This window comes from Apium graveolens, chromosome 7 (assembly GCF_009905375.1).
Source record: "Apium graveolens cultivar Ventura chromosome 7, ASM990537v1, whole genome shotgun sequence".
Classification (NCBI taxonomy): Eukaryota; Viridiplantae; Streptophyta; class Magnoliopsida; order Apiales; family Apiaceae; genus Apium; species Apium graveolens.
In genome coordinates, this window is record NC_133653.1 from 823,262 (window position 1) to 843,917 (window position 20,656).

Genomic DNA, 20,656 nt, shown 5'->3' on the forward strand with positions numbered 1-20,656 from the left:
GTGGTTTCAGTGACACCTGAGATGGCCCCTCCTGACTATACCATCTTCTCAGATTATGAGGAAAATGAGGTGGTTTCAGTGACACCTAAGCCATGTGAACTTGTCAATGTTCTCGATGTTCATGGTTCTGAGGGAAAACAGACTGAAAATGTACAATCTTTTCAAGCTAGATGTGGTGGCAGCTGCAGCGCGAAGAACCTGTAATAACTGAAAATGCTATTGACATTACGAATATTTTACAAGCTTCTGTGCGGAGTGAGAAGTACGAAGTGGTACCTACTAATCTAGAAGATGTAATTGCTACAGAGCCTGCTGTAGATATAAACACAATGTCATAAAAAGTTGGCACTTAGCTAACAGAATATAATGTCCAAGTTTCTATTTAAATTCATCACTGTAGCTAATTCTTCACCAGCATCACATTCTTTTTCATCATTGTCATATTTTTTATATTCATCTGAATTAACTAATTTTGACTAACATGAAACTTTTTTATCTTTATTAAACAGGAAATAAGCGAAAAGGCAAAAGAAAGTCAGAAACATAATGAACATGTTCATTACCTGGGGCCTAGTGGATATGCTTCAAAAAGAACAAAGTGGTCTATTGATGACCCCATCGCTTCTCTCAATGATCCTGATTGCAGCAATCTGTCAATGCTATCAACTGAGCGTACTGGACGTGGTTTTGATTGGCTTAGAGCACGTGCAAGAGCTGATGGACAGGGTGGTCATTACTTTCCAAATAAGAAGACAAAGAATGTGTGCGTGACCATGGTAATTCACTATACTTTTTAAAATCAGCAGGGGTATCCTTGTGAAATGAAGTGTTTCTAATGAATTTATTTTACAAAATGAGTTGCACAATCAAGCATTAGAAGGTTCATGGACTCCACAAGGCCATGATGACTTATTAACACGTGCACTTGGGAATAAAGAGCACGGGGGACGTGTTAGAGGCGTTGGTGGAGGCGTGAAAATAAAAGATGTATTTAAGTCAGGGCCAAGGAGACATAGCGGTCTTGTATCGACAGATGAATTGGCCACCATTATAGAAGAAATCAGAAAGAAAGTTCAGAAAGAGTGCGAGGAAATGATGAATTCAAAATTGGAAGGCATCTTCAATCAGTTGAAGCAGATGGGTGTGTCACTCGAGGCTGATCAATTTGTAAATGATGCTGGTGCCCGAAAAGTTGATAATGCTCGAAGTAGTTGTCACTCGGTGGATCCGGAAGATTATTTCTCAACTATCAAGGTACTGTCAACATAATTTTGTGGTTATAATAGTACAATAGTGTTGTTGAAATATGCTACTGTCACCTATAAGACCAACATAGAGACTCAAGTCGGCAGTGAATCAAACATATAGTACTTGCTATACGACTGAATTATTTTGTGCTTTCAAAAGACATGACTTGAACCTGATATAAAAATGCTCTTTCTAATGAAAAATTCTTTTAAATATTGCAGGTTCCAACACTTTGTCGGCTATGTGTAATACATCCAGAAAGAGGAAAAGTTGTTGTAGCTAGAGGGACTCTTTTCCCAACAAACAATCAGGGAGAGATGATCCATAATAACCCGATTGCCCCTCAGAATGTTAAAGTATCAGTTGATGATGTTATAACTGAATATCAACTTACTCCACTTCTTGTTCCATGTTACGAACACGAGACAATGGGAAATGTAGCTGGTAGCTTTGTTCAATGGCCGAAGGACTTGTGATGTTGGGACAGGTATATCTTGTTTGGTTCAATTATGAAAAGTTTCCATTAAATATAACCCAATAAATATGTCTTTGATTAGGATCCTATATTGGAAAAGAAAAAACTCCATGAGATGATGCCAATTCAAAAGTCATCAAAGGTTGAAAGTAAAGGGTCGGTGACTCCTCTGAAGCAAAGCCCTCAAGTAGTTGGTGATGACATAAATTCGAGTGATCACTGTGCAGGTTTAAGTTTCTTACTCAAAAAGAGGCCCCCTTCTAAAAAATCTGATGCATTCGTTTTTGAGGAAAATGGAGATGGTCCAATATATATCACACTCGAAGATGTCAATCAGTTTTTGAGAATGAGTTGGTTAAACATACCTATTGTGGAACTGTTTCTAAAGTAAGACTCAGTCTTTCTTTCTAATTCACTATAGAATCTATTAGCGCACACTTATATATTGTGATAAATAATATTTGTAGGTATGTTAGCAAGTTGTGCAAACAATTGAAGGACGATAAGTTTGCATTCATGTTGCCATCTAGACTAGCAATACCACATAATCATGAGCAGCAAAAACGCAAGGACGAAGCAACTGATTACATGACAAGTCTTTTGGTTGCTAATAAGGATAAACATTATATCCTAGCCCCTTACATCCAAGAGTAAGAATAAAATCATAGTAATTGTCATGCTATATATATAATTATATTCTGGCTAATATAATATATATGTTTTTATTGTAGAGATCATTGGATGTTGCTACTTTTTTGTCTCAATGAAAGTGCTATATACGTGTTTGATTCGTTGAAAAAAGAAAGAAAGATACGGTTGACCACACCTACACGAATGTATGTTAAAATTTCAAATTTCATGTTGTATAATTACTATATAGAACCTAGTCCTTTAAGTGATGTGATGAAAATATACGTATTTTACAGGGCATTTAAATTATATGTACCTCAAGGTGGATTGAAGAATAACAGAAAAGAGTTTATTTGGCATCACACCGAGGTTCAGGTATAACTTACTTTGGTTTGTTTATTTCACTTATATTATATGCTCCTCACTTTTTAGTTATTATTTATGAATCTTGTTTGTTTATGTGTAGTGTCCCCAACAAAAAGGAGGCACAGAATGTGGTTTTTTCGTGATGAGGTACATGTATGACATTGTCATGCTTTCTCAAAAAAATGCCAACATGAATTGGAAAGTGGTAATGAAACTAAAACATCATAAATATTGGTTTACAATTTTTAAAATCAAGTACTAATATTTGAAGTATGTTAAATTTTTGGTAGGGTCTTGGTTCTAGAAGCTATGGTAGAAAGGAAATTAGCAAGATACGAGAGATTTGGGCTCAATTTTTTACTCTTGAATGTCTATAGTCAGGTATTTTTTTTCAGTACATGTCATTAATTCATGTTCACAATAAATATTGCCATTAATTCATGTTTTGTCGAATAATTTATTCCATACATGATTTTATGTACAAATATAAACTTCTTTTTTCAGGGCATGGTACTTGGAGATACAAGAAGAGAGTGCAGAACAATTACAAGGAGTCTAGATATCATCAAGAATCGAGTTAGTGTGAGAGATTTGTCATAAAAACATTAGTTTTGGATGAATTTTTGTAATTATTGGTTGTAAACTAAAATTATGAACAATTCCAAATTTATTTTAATATAATTTGTGGATCTTTTTTAAGATTTGGGTGTACCTCTGTTTTTAATATGTGTAGTAAACAGGTTAAAAATGATCAGGAAAAAAAATTGAACAGGCAAAAATAATGCAATTATAGAAATAAGGCATCGGCATTTTAGGACCCGACACATTTGCTCTACAACTTTTAGTGTCGGCATTTTAGTGGGACCGACACAGTTGATAAGCACAATAGCGTCGACATTTTAAGAAGACTGACACAACATGTCTAAGATTTAGCGTCGGTTGTTTAATTGACCGACACTGTTTGTAAACCTATAGCGTCGGTTGTTTAATTGACCGACGCTGTTGTAAACCTATAACGTCGGCTTTCTTGCCTTCTGCGTGTGTTATCTAACCGACGGTAAACAGTATTTTGCGTCGACCATTTAACAGACGTTGTAGGCATGTACCTACAGCGTCCCCTGCATTTACTACGCTAAAAAACCGATGCAATAAATGCAGGGGACGCTGTAGGTACATGCCTACAGCGTCGGTTAAATGGTCGATGCAAAATACTGTTTAGCGTCGGTTAGATAACACACGCAGAAGGCAAGAAAGCCGACGCTATAGGTTTACAACAACGTCGGTCAATTAAACAACTGACGCTATAGGTTTACAAAGAGTGTCGGTCAATTAAACAACCGACGCTAAATCTTAGACATGTTGTGTCGGTCTTCTTAAAATGCCGACGCTATTGTGCTTATCAACTGTGTCGGTCTCACTAAAATGCCGACGCTAAAAGTTGTAGAGCAAATGTGTCGGGTCCTAAAATGCCGACGCCTTATTTCTATAATTGCATTATTTTTGCCTGTTGAATTTTTTTTTACTAATCATTTTTAACCTGTTTACTACACATATTAAAAACAGAGGTACACCCAAAAATTAAAAAAGGTCCACAAATTATATTAAAATAAATTTGGAATTGTTCATAATTTTAGTTTACAACCCAATAATCACAAAAATCATCCAAAACTAATGTTTTTATGACAAATCCCTCACACTAACTCGATTTTTGATGATATCTAGACTCCTTGTAATTGTTCTGCACTCTCTTCTTGTATCTCCAAATACCTTGCCCTGAAAAAAGAAGTTTATATTAGTACATAAAATCATGTATGGAATAAATTATTCGACAAAACATGAATTAATGGCAATATTTATTGTGAACATGAATTAATGACATGTACTGAAAAAAAATACCTGACTATAGACATTCAAGAGTAAAAAATTGAGCCCAAATCTCTCTTATCTCGCTAATTTCCTTTCTACCATAGCTTCTAGAACCAAGACCCTACCAAAAATTTAACATACTTCAAATATTAGTACTTGATTTTAAAAATTGTAAACCAATATTTATGATGTTTTAGTTTCATTACCACTTTCCAATTCATGTTGGCATTTTTTTGAGAAAGCATGACAATGTCATACATGTACCTCATCACGAAAAAACCACATTCTGTGCCTCCTTTTTGTTGGGGACACTACACATAAACAAACAAGATTCATAAATAATAACTAAAAACTGAGGAGCATATAATATAAGTGAAATAAACAAACCAAAGTAAGTTATACCTGAACCTCGGTGTGATGCCAAATAAACTCTTTTCTGTTATTCTTCAATCCACCTTGAGGTACATATAATTTAAATGCCCTGTAAAATACGTATATTTTCATCACATCACTTAAAGGACTAGGTTCTATATAGTAATTATACAACATGAAATTTGAAATTTTAACATACATTCGTGCAGGTGTGGTCAACTGTATCTTCCTTTCTTTTTTCAACGAATCAAACACGTATATAGCACTTTCATTGAGACAAAAAAGTAGCAACATCCAATGATCTCTACAATAAAAACATATATAATATATTAGCCGGAATATAATTATATATATAGCATGACAATTACTATGATTTTATTCTTACTCTTGGATGTAAGGGGCTAGGATATAACGTTTATCCTTATTAGCAACCAAAAGACTTGTCATGTAATCAGTTGCTTCGTCCTTGCGTTTTTGCTGCTCATGATTATGTGGTATTGCTAGTCTAGATGACAACATGAATGCAAACTTATCGTCCTTCAATTGTTTGCACAACTTGCTAACATACGTACAAATATTATTTATCACAATATATAAGTGTGTGCTAATAGATTCTAAAGTGAATTAGAAAGAAAGACTGAGTCTTACTTTAGAAACAGTTCCACAATAGGTATGTTTAACCAACTCATTCTCAAAAACTGATTGACATCTTCGAGTGTGATATATATTGGACCATCTCCATTTTCCTCAAAAATGAATGCATCATATTTTTTAGAAGGGGGCCTCTTTTTGAGTAAGAAACTTAAACATGCACAGTGATCACTCGAAATTATGTCATCACTGTTAGTGTAGGTGCCCTAGAGGCAATACATTATTCTTTTATAATCTTTATGTCAGTTGATCATTCAATAAATGTATTTATTATGACCTTAATTACTGCGATATTTTGTTAGCATAATAAATGTCCTTAGATCATGATACAAATTGTATAGTTTAAGTACATGACTTGAACTTGAGATTATATAATATATCATATTCTTAAAGGTCCCTAGTCGAGTATTATTATATAGAACAATAATAATACATAGATAGACTAGTATGTTGTTTGACAAGATAACCACATCTCATTGGTTATAAGTATGGGGATACTAAAGTCAATACATAGGTACATGTGAGAGTACATGGTACTGGACAGACCCACAGTGAGATTCTTCATGTTTAATAAAGTCATAAGAAAGACTCACAGTGATAATGGTGTAACGATCCTTTGACTTGAAATCATTATATTTCTATACGAGGATTAATATACTTTGACTAGATTAAAAGTTACTTTTGATCGAGTGATGATAAAAGTGGACATCGGGTATATCATGAGTCGCATGAGAAATATGAATGATAGATAAAGGATTTAACCCTCCTATAATTAGGAGAGATATTATTGGCCTCTTGATTGAGTGAGATTATAAAAGCATGGGCATGCTCAAATAATGATTTGTCTCGATAATCTACTCATGGATCAAGTAAACCCGGATTAAATGTTGAAGAGGATGACTAAATACATGCCTCGAGTTTAATCTATAATATGTATGGTTAAAGGGATTATATTACACGAAAAACATTAATCACGAAAGGTTTTATCTAATCATGATTTAATTATTGTTTAATTGGGTAACAATGATGTATTACTAGATACCGCTCATTGTTTATAATTTTATTAGAGAATAAAATTATTGCCAATTAAATAATAGCCTATAGGGTCGCACAAATAGAGCACTTAATGGAATAGTTAATTTAAATTATGGATTTAAATTAAATGATGATTATTTGAATTTTATTATAATTAAGTTAAACTTAATTGGGATAATATAAATTCGAATTAAAAGGAATGTTTTTGCCCATAATAATTAAGTATGACTTAGTTATTAATTAAATAATAGAAATTCGTTTTTATTATTTAATCCAATACCTACTAGGGTTGGGATTATTTAATCCAATGATAGGTTAAAGAGGCTTGTACGTTTTTGAGAAAAACCCTAGCAGCAAAGAGAGGCAGAGGCAATTCAGATCGTCAAGAAGGAGGCTACTACATCCATTCCGTAGTCAAGTTCGTGAGACGTTCTTGAAGGTGCTCGTGTGGATACCATAGAGGTGTTTCTCCGAGAGGTAGACACAAAGCGTGATAGCTAGGATCTCCGTTGAGTTCGTGAAAGTTAAGCTCTTGAAAGGTATGATTCGTTATCTCCATAATCTGCCCATAATTATACATGGATCCTGTTTTTGGGTTTCGAAATTTTGTTTTATTTACATTTATCCACTGCGTTTTATGCCTTCGGAACCCATCAATCACCAACTACTTGAGGGCTTTGCTTCAGAGGAGTCACCGACCCTTTACTTTCAACCTTTGATGACTTTTGAATTGGCGTCATCTCATGGAGTTTTTTCTTTTTCAATATAGGATCCTAATCAAAGACATATTTATTGGGTTATATTTAATGGAAACTTTTTATAATTGAACCAAACAAGATATACCTGTCCCAACATCACAAGGTCCTTCGGCCATTGAACAAAGCTACCAGCTGCATTTCCTATTGGTTCGTGTTCGTAACATGGAACAAGAAGTGGAGTAAGTTGGTATTCAGTTATAACATCATCAACTGATACTCTAACATTCTGAGGGGCAATCGGGTTATTATGGATCATCTCTCCCTGATTGTTTGTTGGGAAAAGAGTCCCTCTAGCTACAACAACTTTTCCTCTTTGTGGATGTATTACACATAGCCGACAAAGTGTTGGAACCTGCAATATTCAAAAGAATTTTTCATTAGAAAGAGCATTTTTATATCAGGTTCAAGTCATGTCTTTTGAAAGCACAAAATAATTCAGTCGTATAGCAAGTACTATATGTTTGATTCACTGCCGACTTCAGTCTCTATGTTGGTCTTATAGGTGATAGTCGCATATTTCAACTACACTGTTGTACTATTATAACCACAAAATTATGTTGACAGTACCTTGATAGTTGAGAAATAATCTTCCGGATCCACCGAGTGAGAACTACTTCGAGCATTATCAACTTTTCGGGCACCAGCATCATTTACAAATTGATCAGCCTCGAGTGACACACCCATCTACTTCAACTGATTGAAGATGCCTTCCAATTTTGAATTCATCATTTCCTCGCACTCTTTCTGAACTTTCTTTCTGATTTCTTCTGTAATGGTGGCCAAATCATCTATCGATACAAGACCACTATATCTCCTTGGCCCTGACTTAAATACAACTTTTATTTTCATGCCTCCACCAACGCCTCTAACACGTCCTCCGTGCTCTTTATTCCCAAGTGCACTGCTAATAAGTTATCATGGCCTTGTGGAGTCCATGAACCTTCTACTGCTTGATTGTGCAACCCATTTTATAAAATAAATTCATTAGAAACACTTCATTTCACAACGATACCCCTGCTGATTTTAAAAAGTATAGTGAATTACCATGGTCACCCACACATCCTTTGTCTTCTTATTTGGAAAGTAATGACCACCCTGTTCATCAGCTCTTGCACGTGCTCTAAGCCAATCAAAACCGCGTCCAGTACGCTCAGTTGATAGCATTGATAGATTGCTGCAATCAGGATCATTGAGAGAAGCGATGGGGTCATCAATAGACCACTTTGTTCTTTTTGAAGCATATCCACTAGGCCCCAGGTAATGAACATGTTCATTATGTTTCTGACTTTCTTTTGCCTTTTCGCTTATTTCCTGTTTAATAAAGATAAAAAAGTTTCATGTTAGTCAAAATTAGTTAATTCAGATGAATATAAAAAATATGACAATGATAAAGAAGAATGTGATGCTGGTGAAGAATTAGCTACAGTGATGAATTTAAATAGAAACTTGGACATTATATTCTGTTAGCTATGTGTCAGCTTTTTATGACGTTGTGTTTATATCTACAGCAGGCTCTGTAGCAATTACATCTTCTAGATTAGTAGGTACCACTTCGTACTTCTCACTCCGCACAGAAGCTTGTAAAATATTCATAATGTCAATAGCATTTTCAGTTATTGCAGGTTCTTCGCGCTGCAGCTGCCACCACATCTAGCTTGAAAAGATTGTACATTTTCAGTCTGTTTTCCCTCAGAACCATGAACATCGAGAACATTGACAAGTTCACATGGCTTAGGTGTCACTAAAACTACCTCATTTTCCTCATAATCTGAGAAGATGGTATAGTCAGGAGGGGCCATCTCAGGTGTCACTGAAACCACCCCACTGTCCTTCAGATCCGTCAAGACAGTAAAATCAGGAGGAGCCATCGTTGAACCACCAACATTTCAATCTTATGAATCCAGTTTGAGTATGAAAGGAGAAGAAACAACAGATGATACCACATCCAGTTCAGTTTTATATGTCAGACTTGTCTCAGTGCAGCAAATTCTACTTTCCGAAACTGTAATTTTGCAATCCCTTGTTTAATTTCATTGTTTTTGATGGGCAATGTGAACTAGTAAACTGCATCTTTACAAGACTGGATTCCATTCGAAAAGTCTGAGTATAGTCTTATAATTTATCAAAAAAAAAATTCTGGTTTGCAGAATCTAGATGTGTTATACTTCTTTATAATTTATAATTTATCAGACATGCCTACTTTCAGGAATTGACATTGAATTACCTTAAACTCTGCAGTCTCACGTCTCTGTTTGAATGTTTTCCTCGTGTCCTCGGTAATGAAGCTGTATTTTTCACACGGATCCTTGCCTTCTCGAAAATAATTCTTAGTCAGCTTTCCCTTGAAATCTCTCCACTGCTTTCCTGTTCTTTCTAACACGTTCTTTTTCCGTGAATCATCCAATTTCCACCGGGTCTGAACATAATGAGTAAGTTATAAATTACTAATAGAGAAATATTAGCAAGCAGCCAAAGAATGTTAAATACAGTTGAAGTCAAATGCCTTATTATCTTATTGTACCTTAATATCTTCCCATATTGCATCTTTCAAGCCTTGATTTACAAGGTCCCAACTCTCGATATTTATATCAACTTGGAATCGAACCACTGATCCTACATAAGTCCTAAAATCTTTAAGCATATCCCCAATTGGCTCACCTACAATCCAAATTCTGTTTTGCGATCCTTCTTTTCAAGTTTTTGCACAACGTTGGACCTCTGCTTCTTTTCTTGACTAATTCTTCAGAACTTTGCTCCCTGTCTTGCTCTCTGTCTTCCTCTCTGTTTTGCTCCCTCATATCTTCATCTTGATCCATTAATCTTATACCTGTAACATAATAGGTTAGGAAATGTAAGAGCTATTACATATGGTACATTAAGTTATTGCACCTGTAAGATCAAATATCATGTATAGTTGGGATTATTGCAACATTATCTATGGAGCTGATAATTGATACCATTTGTTGCAGAAACCTATGAAAGTTGAACAATTTAAAGTAATTACTCGTACGTGAAAGACTGAAAGTTCTCTAACTCATTACTAGATCTGGTCCAGAAAACTTCATTACTACTGAATCATTTCAATTTTGGATATTAATACTGTACTCATTACTAGATCTGGTCCAGAAAACTTAATTACTAGATTTTCGAAAATAAAATTTTGAAATATCTAAAAGAAGAGTAAAAATCAGTGGAGTAAAAATCCTGGCTATTATAAGTAATTATGCAATAGTATTTTTATTTATCAAGTATAGTGATTCCACATTTTAATTTACTACATTATTAATAGTAAATGTCTTAAATATAATAACTATATTTTTCAATCTATGAGCAAATCTTTAGTTTTTTGACAGTTTTGCAGATCAAGGTTTGATATGCCATGTACAATCAAGGGACGCTGTTACAAAGTACTTCTGAGATGGATGGACTGTGACAGCTCGCACCTGTTGATGATTGCGTAAATGATACTAATTTGATAGTATCAAATTATTACATTTCGAAATGATAATACAAACACATTACTTGTAATAAACTAAAAATAACTACTATAATGCCTATCTAGATAATCAACTCTGTAACATTTATAGTGCATGACAGTGCAAAACAGAATAGGCAATTTTGAGCACTAATCTACCAACTAATGACATTTTGAACTCTACCTACTTGTGACAGTTTAATGACACCAATAAATGAAGTAAGACTTACCTCTGCAGTGTGATGGTCTACTATATCTTTGCACTTATAGCTCCCTTTCTCAGACCTTTTCCACACACGAACAGTCTGCAAAAGAATCACCAGCTTATGCTCTAATCCAATATTAAAATACCAAGTCCAACTGTGCACATGGACAAAATGAGAACCAGTTGATCACTAAGACCAGTCCAGGCACATTATAAGGAAATTCTAATTACGTCGTATTACAAGCCCAAGTTAAAAATTACTACAAAGTTCATATAATTAAGAAGGGAAGAACAGTAAAGAAAAAAGAATTAACAACCTATTAGTATTTATTAGAACCAGAAAACTATGGCCATGTTATCAAAATTTAAATAAATTCAAGCCATGTACTGAAGCGCAAAAAAGAACGGAGCTTACATTATCACCGGATCCGGTAACTACCAGTTCACCTTTGTTTACAAATTTAACACTTGTGACCTGGAAAAGAAAAAAATATTTCTGATTATAAGTAGAACTACAAGTTCACACATAAGTAAAATATATAGCGATCGAGTTTCTAGTACATCAGTGTCTTCATCAACACTTCTGTACACACTTTGTGTACACTAAATGAATAAATTGAAGATGAATTTGTCAGAGTTCTTCTGTTCTTCTATTCTTAATTATAGGGTAGAAAATTACCTTCATTGGCATGAAGGTATTTCAAATCATTATTGATGATTAATCCATACCCCTTCATCATGGTCATTACGTGCATAACTTATATCCGTACTATCTTCTATAGATGTGGTTTGTAGGCCAATCGAGAAAGGGGGGTTCTCGTCAAATTGATTATACTCTTCCTCATCTTCGACATTATCAACTCCAATAATACGTCGCTTACCTTGAAGAACAATTGACCACCTCACATCAGCCGGGTCTCGAATATAAAAAACTTGTTTGACCTGTGTTGCAAGTATAAATAGATCGTCCTCATGACCAAACCGATTGAAGTCAACCAAAGTGAAACCTGACTCATCCACTCGAACACCACGACGGATATCAAACCATTTATATTTAAATAGTGCAACTTTGAAATCTTTGTAATCAATCTCCCAGATTTCCTCAATCACCCCATAATTAGACTTCTTTACATCTCGTGATGCAATGGAATTGCATCTTTCAAATTCTGTTGAAAAAGGTTCTATAGATATTCCACGATTTTGCACGGTGCTCTTATTATCTTGATGTTGTGTGTAGAAACTGTACCCATTTACATCATATCCTTGGAAAGAACTCAGTGGCATGTTTGGGCCATAAGCGAACCACATCAGAGTATTGGAAACTGTTGAAGGACTTTTTGAATACTCAGACATCACTCGATCTTTAAACCATTTCACAAAAGATCGATTATGTTCATTTGTAACCCACTTGCCACCCTTAGAGGGATTCTTTCGTCGAATCTCCAGTATGTGCTCTTGTAAGTAAGGATTAACTTCTGTCATATGTTGTAGAACAAAGAGATGGGCTCTATCAAGCATTTCAGCACCAGGAGTGATCATTTTATGTCCTATTGTACCCTGACCGTCAAGTCTACCTTCATGAGGAGATCTCGGAATTCCAACTGGATCGGTAGATGCTAGATAGTCCGTGCAAAATTCAATAGTCTCTTCAACCGAATACCCTTCAACTATGCTTGCTTCAGGATGACGCCGATTTCTCACATATGCTTTTAAAATGCACAGAAACCTCTCGAAAGGATACATTTGACGCACATACAAAGGACCACAAATTTTTATCTCTCTCACAAGATGAGTCACTAAATGCACCATAATGTCGAAGAATGAATATAGGAAATACATTTCAAATTCACAAAGTGTGACTATAATATCAGCTTGCAATTTATCCAAAGTCAAGGGATCGATGACCTTGCTACATATAGAATTAAAGAAGAAGCACAATTTCATGATAACCACTCTCACGTGCCTCTGCAATATGCCTCGAATTGCAACTGGTAGAAGATGTTGCATTAGCACGTGACAATCATGTGACTTCAAACCTAGAAGCTTCAAGTCTTTCATTGACACGAGGTTTTTTGGGTTTGAGGAATATCCAGATGGAACTTTGACACTTGATAAACACTCACAAAAGCTTATTTTCTCTTTCCTGGACAAAGTGTAACAAGCGGGAGGTAGATACACACGTTTACCAGATTGTTGTGGTGCTAACTCAGCTCATACACCCAGCTCTTGCAAGTCTAGCCTGACTTTCATCCCATCCTTCGTCTTACCAGGTATATTCAATAGTGTCCCAATAATGCTTTCACAAACATTTTTGTCAATATGCATAAACTCAAGGCAATGTCTCACTTGTAAGTGTTCCCAATATGGTAGATCCCAAAATATAGATCTTTTCTTCCAAATACTATTCGGAGTTGGCTTTTTATACAGCTTCCCAAGAACAACATCAATGTCTTTAACTCGTTCAAAGACCTCCTTCCCGGTTAAAGGAAAACGAGCCACTCGAGTCTCGATAGTCCGATCAAAATCATTTTTCCTCTTACGATAAGGGTGAGTAAGTGGAAGAAATGTGCGATGACCCATATATACATTTTTTTGCAGTTCTTCAGACGAAGATCAATCGTAGCATCTTCACAAATCGGACATGCTTTAGCTCCTTTAATCGTATAACCTGAGAGGCTACCATAGCCGGGAAAGTCACTTATAGTGCAGAAGATCATGGCACGCAAATTGAAATATGTCTGACTGTATGCATCATACATCTTCTCACCTTGATCCCACAATAACTTTAAATCCTCAATAAGTGGCTGAAGATAAACATCTATATTATTTCCAGCTTCTTTAGGACCAGGGATTAACAATGTCAACATGATGTACTTACGCTTCATGCATAGCCAAGGAGGCAAGTTATATATCGTTAGAAGAACCGGCCAAGTGCTATGTGTAGAGCTTAGAGTGCGATACGGATTCATGCCGTCTGCACAAAGCCCTAGTCGTAGATTTCTAACTTCTCCTCCAAATTCTGGGAATTTACCATCAATGGTTCTCCATTGCAGAGAGTCAGCCGGGTGTCGGAGCATTCCATCTGATTTTCTCCCTTCCACGTGCCACCTTACAAGCTTTGCATCATTGGAATTTGCAAAGAGACGTCTGAATCGTTCCACTATGGGTAAGTAGCGCAACACCTTGACAGGAGGCCTCTTGTCATTAATAGAAGAATTATTTCCATCCCGCTTATATCGGGAGGCTCCACACTTTGGACATGTGTGTAAATGTTCATGCTCCTTGCGAAAGAGCACACAATCATTTGGACAAGCATGTATCTTCTTTACATTCATACCCATTGGACACAATATCTTTTTCGCCTCGTATGTGGAAGTCGGAAGCTCATTTTTTGCAGGAAGCATTTCTGCTAAAAGTTTGAGCATTTCAGTGAAACTCTTGTCACTCCAACCATTTTTTACTTTGAGTTTACACAACTTCAAGGTTGTTGATAACCTAGTAAATTGAACATTGCACCCATGATAAAGAGGTTTTTTAGAATCATCAACCAAGTTCTCCAGAACTTCTGGTTGGTGCACTAGGATTTCTTCAACATCTTGGATCATCTCTTCAACCCTATCATTTTCAGCATCATCTTCTTCATTATGAGGCATACTGTCTCCATAACTTTCAAAAATTTGCTAGAAGTCTCAGTCTTGCTAGTGTGTATTCCCTCCCCATGCCAAATCCACTTAGTATAATCTTCCATGAAACCACGGCGAAATAAATGCTCACGAACAGTGTCAATATTAGGATACTTTTTCAGATTATAAAAATCACGACATGGACATGTGATCCTGTCTTCTTTTCCATGTTCGATCTGTTTCTTCTTTAGATTTTCTACCGCACATGCAATGAACTCATTAACACCATTAACATAGGCATGCGAGACCCGTGGTATTTTATACATCCATTTGAGACGATCCATGTTCTCTTTCTATCAAAAATGAATGGAAGAAGTTCAGATTATATTAAATTAATTTTGTAGCAGATTTTATATTAACATTTTATGCAGGGATTTAGGTGGAGCTGTTAATTCTCCTAAATAGGTTATAATCATAAAAAATGGGGAGATTGATACTCCTTTCATATTGATGAGCACAAACAGCAAGAACAACAAGCTATTTGCTTCATATTTCTATATAAAATAGCACACTGGTTTCTGTTATATTAACAATTACAGGACAAAGTAGCGTGCTGATTGCAATGTTTCAGATTCATTTTAGCGTGCTGATTGTACCTGACCGATGCAGCCTGGCAAGAAAACTAATATGCAGAACTTAACAGAAATCACCCATTTACAAGCATATATAATAAACCTATCTAGTTTCAGAAGAGAAAACAAAGCGCTCCTGCAAACCATACCTGAACAAGGATATACCAGCCAGTTAAAATTTCCAAAGCCTTGAGAGATGAATTATTGGGACCTACAAGATGTTGTCTTCTTTTAACAAAGTGCTCCTGCAAACCATAACAGAGTTTGAGAACCAGTTTGCAGAATTTTAAAGCTGTCATTCACAAAGAGCTACACATTCTTACAAGTTTAATATCAAACTTTATGAACCAATGACAATGTAGGTGCTTCTCTGGACTGGTTGTGGTTAATTGGCAGCACGACTCAATTTTAAAGAGATAATCGCAAACAAGCTTGAATGACGAATGTCCTGAAACCAATATGGACAAATTATTGGTCACAAAGCTATAAACAGCTATTGTATATCAGCAACCTAGTGTTTATTTTAACTGTTCTCATTTCCTTTGTAAATTAGCAGTTAGAGATTTAGATCGGGAAAGTAAGTGACAAATAAAGATGCTAAAATGTTTTACGTTTCCAAATTGCACAGTAGAAGTTTCTCAACTTTTTTCTTGATGAGTATGTTTGACCTGATCATGATGTAATCTATAAATCAGAGAAAACTCTTACATTCGACCTGTAAAACGAAATGACACAGAGGAAATAGTGAAGCAGCAGCAGCAGAAGCCATTAGACTCAACAACTACAATGAATTTCAAGTGTTCAAACATTAATTGAAGGATGAGCATAAATATTTACATTACGTTATTGAGAACAAACAAACAAAGCAGGTAATTAACGGTTGCGCACAGAGCTCGATTTTCACATTCTACACAAGTAAACTGAATTTCTATAATATCAAGTTAATTCCTTATATTTCAATTACAATGAAGTCAACGAACACATCTTCGGAAAAAACACGAAATGATCAGAGTCACTTTGTAAATACAACTTATCTGAATCTAAAATCAACTGATACAATCAATCAATCAAATTTGAAACTCAAGAACATTAACATAAAGTAAATGATGTATGCTTGATAAATTCAATCGAAACAAAGCAGATTCAGAAATTTACAGATTCATATACACGTGTGTGTGTGTATATATATGTATATATGTATATAAAAAACAGAAACTATGAAAGCAAGTTGGTGGATTACCTTTGTGAAGATGCTTAAGCAGCAGCAGCCAAAACCCCACAATCGAAACCCAATCGATTCCCCTTTCTCCGAAATCGAACCCTAGAAATCGAAGAAAATTTTTAGTAGCAGGAGATGAAAGGTTTAAAGCCCGCGTTTATTTTTAATCTTTTTTTTTAAATTATTTCTTCTTACGTCGGTCAAAAAGAAAACCGACAATGTATATATCTTAATAGCGTCGGCTAAAAAAAAGACCGACACAATAACAACACCAACAGCGTCGGTCGTTTGACCAACCGACACAGAAGACCAAACTAGCGACGACATTCAACTTGACCGACGCTATTCTAACTCTGCAGCGTCGGTTAATTGAAACGACCGACGCCTTTAGCTTTGAAAAATAGAAAAATGCGTCGGTTCTCTATTTAACCGACGCATTAGGCAGTAAAGAGTGTCGGTTCTCTATTCAACCGACACTATAGGTGCGACTCCTAAAGTGTCTTCTGTACTAGTGCATGTTCATCCTTTCACACAAAATCACATCTTCCTACCAACAGTTAGCAACCACTACACAAACGTAATAATACTCAACTATTTCTGATTTTCTATTTTCTCATGGTTTTTTATGTATCTATCATGTAGTTAAAAGTTGAATTGATTCGAACTAAATCGCTGAATATACTGTTTTCCAGATTTTTAGCAACAATTTTCGATCAACTATCTTCTCATCTTACAAAACTATTTTCCGAAACACTCAAGAGCAGCACTATTTTTAGCAACAATTTTTGATCAACTATTTTTATTCTAACACTCAAACCTCTCTCGTCTTGCAATCGTCTCAAGAGCGTCACAAACCACATTACAGGTGTTTCATCCTTACAACTTAAATAGCTTAACATTTCTAATATGTTAGATATATCTTTATTGGTTACAGAAAAATGCAGTATATATTATGTTATTATTTTACCTAAAAATTTAAGACAAGTGCTCATCTCAAAAAAGGTTATCAGGAAATTGCAGTATCTAGGCCTGTGCTTGCATGTTCAAAAAAGAAGTCATGCTTTATGATATTGGCGAACTGAGTACCGTATTGACAACATCTTAGCCACTCCAAACAAGCAGCAGAATGTGAGAACATTGTTGAGGAGAGTAAAGTTCATAATGTCCATAATCTAGTATTTATATGTAATCAACACTAGAAGGCAAATAGTTTCTTTTTAGTTTGGTGAAAGAATCTTGTTCATGATTTGAGAGTTCTGATTGCAAAACAGAATAAGCTAGTGGTCATGTCGATCTGACAAACACTCGGTCTATAAGAAAGGTTAAAAATTACATTTGTTCAGTATATTAAGCTCAAAAAAGAATGTAACTCCAGTTTAAATGTTTAACATTCAAGTTTCAACAAATAAGAACAGATGTATTAACACGACAAGCTACTAATCAAACACAATAATTGCTGTTTAATAACTAGATTCTCATTATCAATATTAATGATTTATTTAGGTGAAAACAATAATTGAAAGGACAGTGCTCTGTTTTATAGGGACACCATACACATGTTTTAGGTACTGTAGACCACACAATCTTCAGTCCAGTTGTGAAAATTAAAAGAATCTAAAGCATCTTACAGGCACAACATTGAAAGCATTATAAAAGCATCTTCAGTCCAGGTCTCGTGGTGTCCTCCATGTTCGCAGTCTGCTTCTTCTTGAGAATATGAATATGGCCTCAAGTTCCTTGAAACCGGCATCCTCCTTTCCCAAGTTCCCTGGCCTCGACAACCCCGACACTAAACATTTTTACCATTAACCGTGATTATATATAGGAAATAACACAATGCAATCAAAATCAACCCCGGAGACATAAATTATTCATAAAATGGCATAAAATAAAAAATAGTACATACAAATATTAGAAATTATAGTGTAGCAACTACTATACTTAAAATATACTAAGAGTGAAATTATAGTGATCCTTTTCATCTATTTATTTTTCAATGAACCCAAAAACTGTACCTAAAAATATTTTTATAGACCACGTGATCTTAGTAACTATAGACCACAAAAGGACAAATAATTTATAGGGCCACCATACACATGCTCTTAGTCTAGTTGTGAAAATTTAAATAATTAAAAGCATCTTGCAGGCATTATTACTTTCATACTTGTAACTATAGACCAAACATTCTTCAGTTGCCCAGCCTCCCTGAGTCACATAAAAATTACTAGTATTATTCTTGTTTTTGATCCTTCAATTACCTTCACATCATAAAGCTTGATAAAGAAGAATGGTTGATGCAACTGTATCCTCTGCAATTGAAAAGCTTGGTGCATTTATTGCACAAGAAGTTAACATTCTACTAGAAGTGAAAGATAATTTAAGGTGGCTCAAAGATGAATTGCGCTACCTCCAATCTTCCGTAAGATCTGCAGAATCAAGGCTGGAAGAGGAGCAAATCCGCAACTGGGTGGAGGACGTTAGAGATGTTGCCAATGATGCGATAAAAATCCTGAGCGATTTCAGTGCTCACCAACAAGAATATGCAGCTCCGAAACAAGGTATCTTGGATCGTGTTCGGGCCTGTGTTTGCTTGATCAAAGAAGAAGCTACACTTTATGATATCTTCAGTTGGCTTTTAACCTGTATTTAAACAAAATGGTATGCAGTGAGAATGGGTTTCCAAGTCTTCAAATCCTAAGATTAAAGGATTTCGTCGATCTGGAAGAATTGGAAGTTGAGGACGGAGCTTTCCCTTCTCTCAAACAATTTCAAACACTTGACTCTCCAAAACTGAAGAACATTCCTGTACAATTAGAACGCTGGGTTACAGACTTCGTTTCTTAAATTCTTTGCAATTTTAACTGGCAAAAAGCTATAAACTAGGCTTAGAACATTCCTGTACAATTAGATTATTGTTCAAACCTTAAGAAGATTCATGTACAACTAGCAAAAAGTCGATGATGCTCCTGCAGTTCCATGAACTTTACTTTTTAAATTCTTTGCAATATTTAATTTATAATTTCCCTGTTTATTTCAAGAAACATAGGCAAGATTAATTTTGTTTAATGGTATGAACTATGAAATACATGATACTTTCACCGCTTTTTGTTTTATCAACTTTTGCTTTCACTCTATAGTTTGAAGTGGTAAGGCCACTGCACATGAAAGCAAACAAATCATAATCCAATACACTTCTTTAACAAATGCACATTTTGCTAAATCCTCAGGATATTATGAAGTGGAGCGGAAATCAAACATGTGACCTATTGTACACAGAACATCGACGTCATTGATAAATCAATAACATACCATTGAGATGCAACATTGACAATCAACAAAACTTTGCCCTTGTACTTGCTTAGCTCTACATCATTACCCTTGCCATCCTGCAATCATCAGTCAAACATTTTTAATGCATTCATTCAACCTACACTATCATTTACGACGAAAAATTTACACCGAAAGAAAAAATGAAAGAACCTTGACAGTGAAGTCATGGATGGATTGCACACTGCTTAATTCACTGGCCATTTTAAAAATCTTGAAACCTCAAAAATATAAAAATAGTTTTTTTGTGTGTTTTTTGCAAATGAAGTTAATATTTTGTATAAGTTGATGAGAAGAGAAGAAGAGCTCAAAGCCTATATATAGGCATTTACCGTTATTTTAGCAATGACGCCGATACAAAAGATGTGGATGTGCATATAGATTCGTTGGGGTTAATATTGTGACACGTGTCCGACAATTTTAGTGCAGCTATATTTTAATAAAGATGAGAAATTATTGAATTTAAAAGAAGGATTAAATTCGAATAAAGTGTCTAGCTTTCACATTTTGGAAGTGTCCATGTAAAATAACACGTTTTGTTTTTCAAGATTTTGTGCAGATGGAATTTGATTATTCTAGAATAGTTATATCAACTTCATGGAATAAGTCACAAATTTAAATTGAGAAATAACGAGTAACTATTCAAAATGATACTCCCTTTATTCCAAAACTAGTTTACTAAACTGCGCTTCGCAGCGGCCTTCTAAAATCATGTTTCGATTTTTTTCTTTATTTTGTATTTCTTATCCGATCTTTTTCATTATAAAATTATGA

General features: G+C 35.1%; 2 protein-coding genes and 2 long non-coding RNA genes across 7 annotated transcripts in view; 1 reads left to right on the forward strand and 3 right to left on the reverse strand.

Moving 5' to 3' along the window:
• LOC141671305 (uncharacterized) overlaps positions 1-20,656 on the forward strand; it is a 328,936-nt gene that overhangs the window by 136,491 nt on the left and 171,789 nt on the right. The gene's annotated exons all lie outside the window — the stretch shown is intronic.
• Positions 1-20,656, reverse strand: part of LOC141670430 (disease resistance protein RPP13-like) — a 77,476-nt gene that overhangs the window by 40,231 nt on the left and 16,589 nt on the right. The gene's annotated exons all lie outside the window — the stretch shown is intronic.
• Positions 10,710-11,598, reverse strand: LOC141671103 (uncharacterized). Its single transcript, XR_012554940.1, has 3 exons — positions 11,497-11,598; positions 11,107-11,181; positions 10,710-10,844 (listed from the first exon to the last, which is right to left on the reverse strand). It is a non-coding gene; the product is annotated as an uncharacterized LOC141671103 (long non-coding RNA).
• Positions 18,018-20,155, reverse strand: LOC141672372 (putative phospholipid hydroperoxide glutathione peroxidase). Of its 4 annotated transcripts, XM_074478952.1 has the most exons (5): positions 20,036-20,155; positions 19,865-19,941; positions 19,478-19,710; positions 18,963-19,358; positions 18,362-18,878 (listed from the first exon to the last, which is right to left on the reverse strand). In XM_074478952.1, the coding sequence occupies exons 1-3, from the start codon at positions 20,084-20,086 to the stop codon at positions 19,608-19,610; spliced, it is 231 nt and encodes a 76-aa protein (XP_074335053.1). In that variant the 5' UTR covers positions 20,087-20,155; the 3' UTR covers positions 18,362-18,878; positions 18,963-19,358; positions 19,478-19,607. The 4 variants fall into 4 exon arrangements, with proteins under 4 accessions (XP_074335052.1, XP_074335053.1, XP_074335054.1 ...); XM_074478951.1 differs by lacking the exon at positions 18,362-18,878 and adding an exon at positions 18,018-18,344 and having other exon boundaries at positions 18,963-19,710; XM_074478953.1 differs by lacking the exon at positions 19,478-19,710 and having other exon boundaries at positions 18,365-18,878.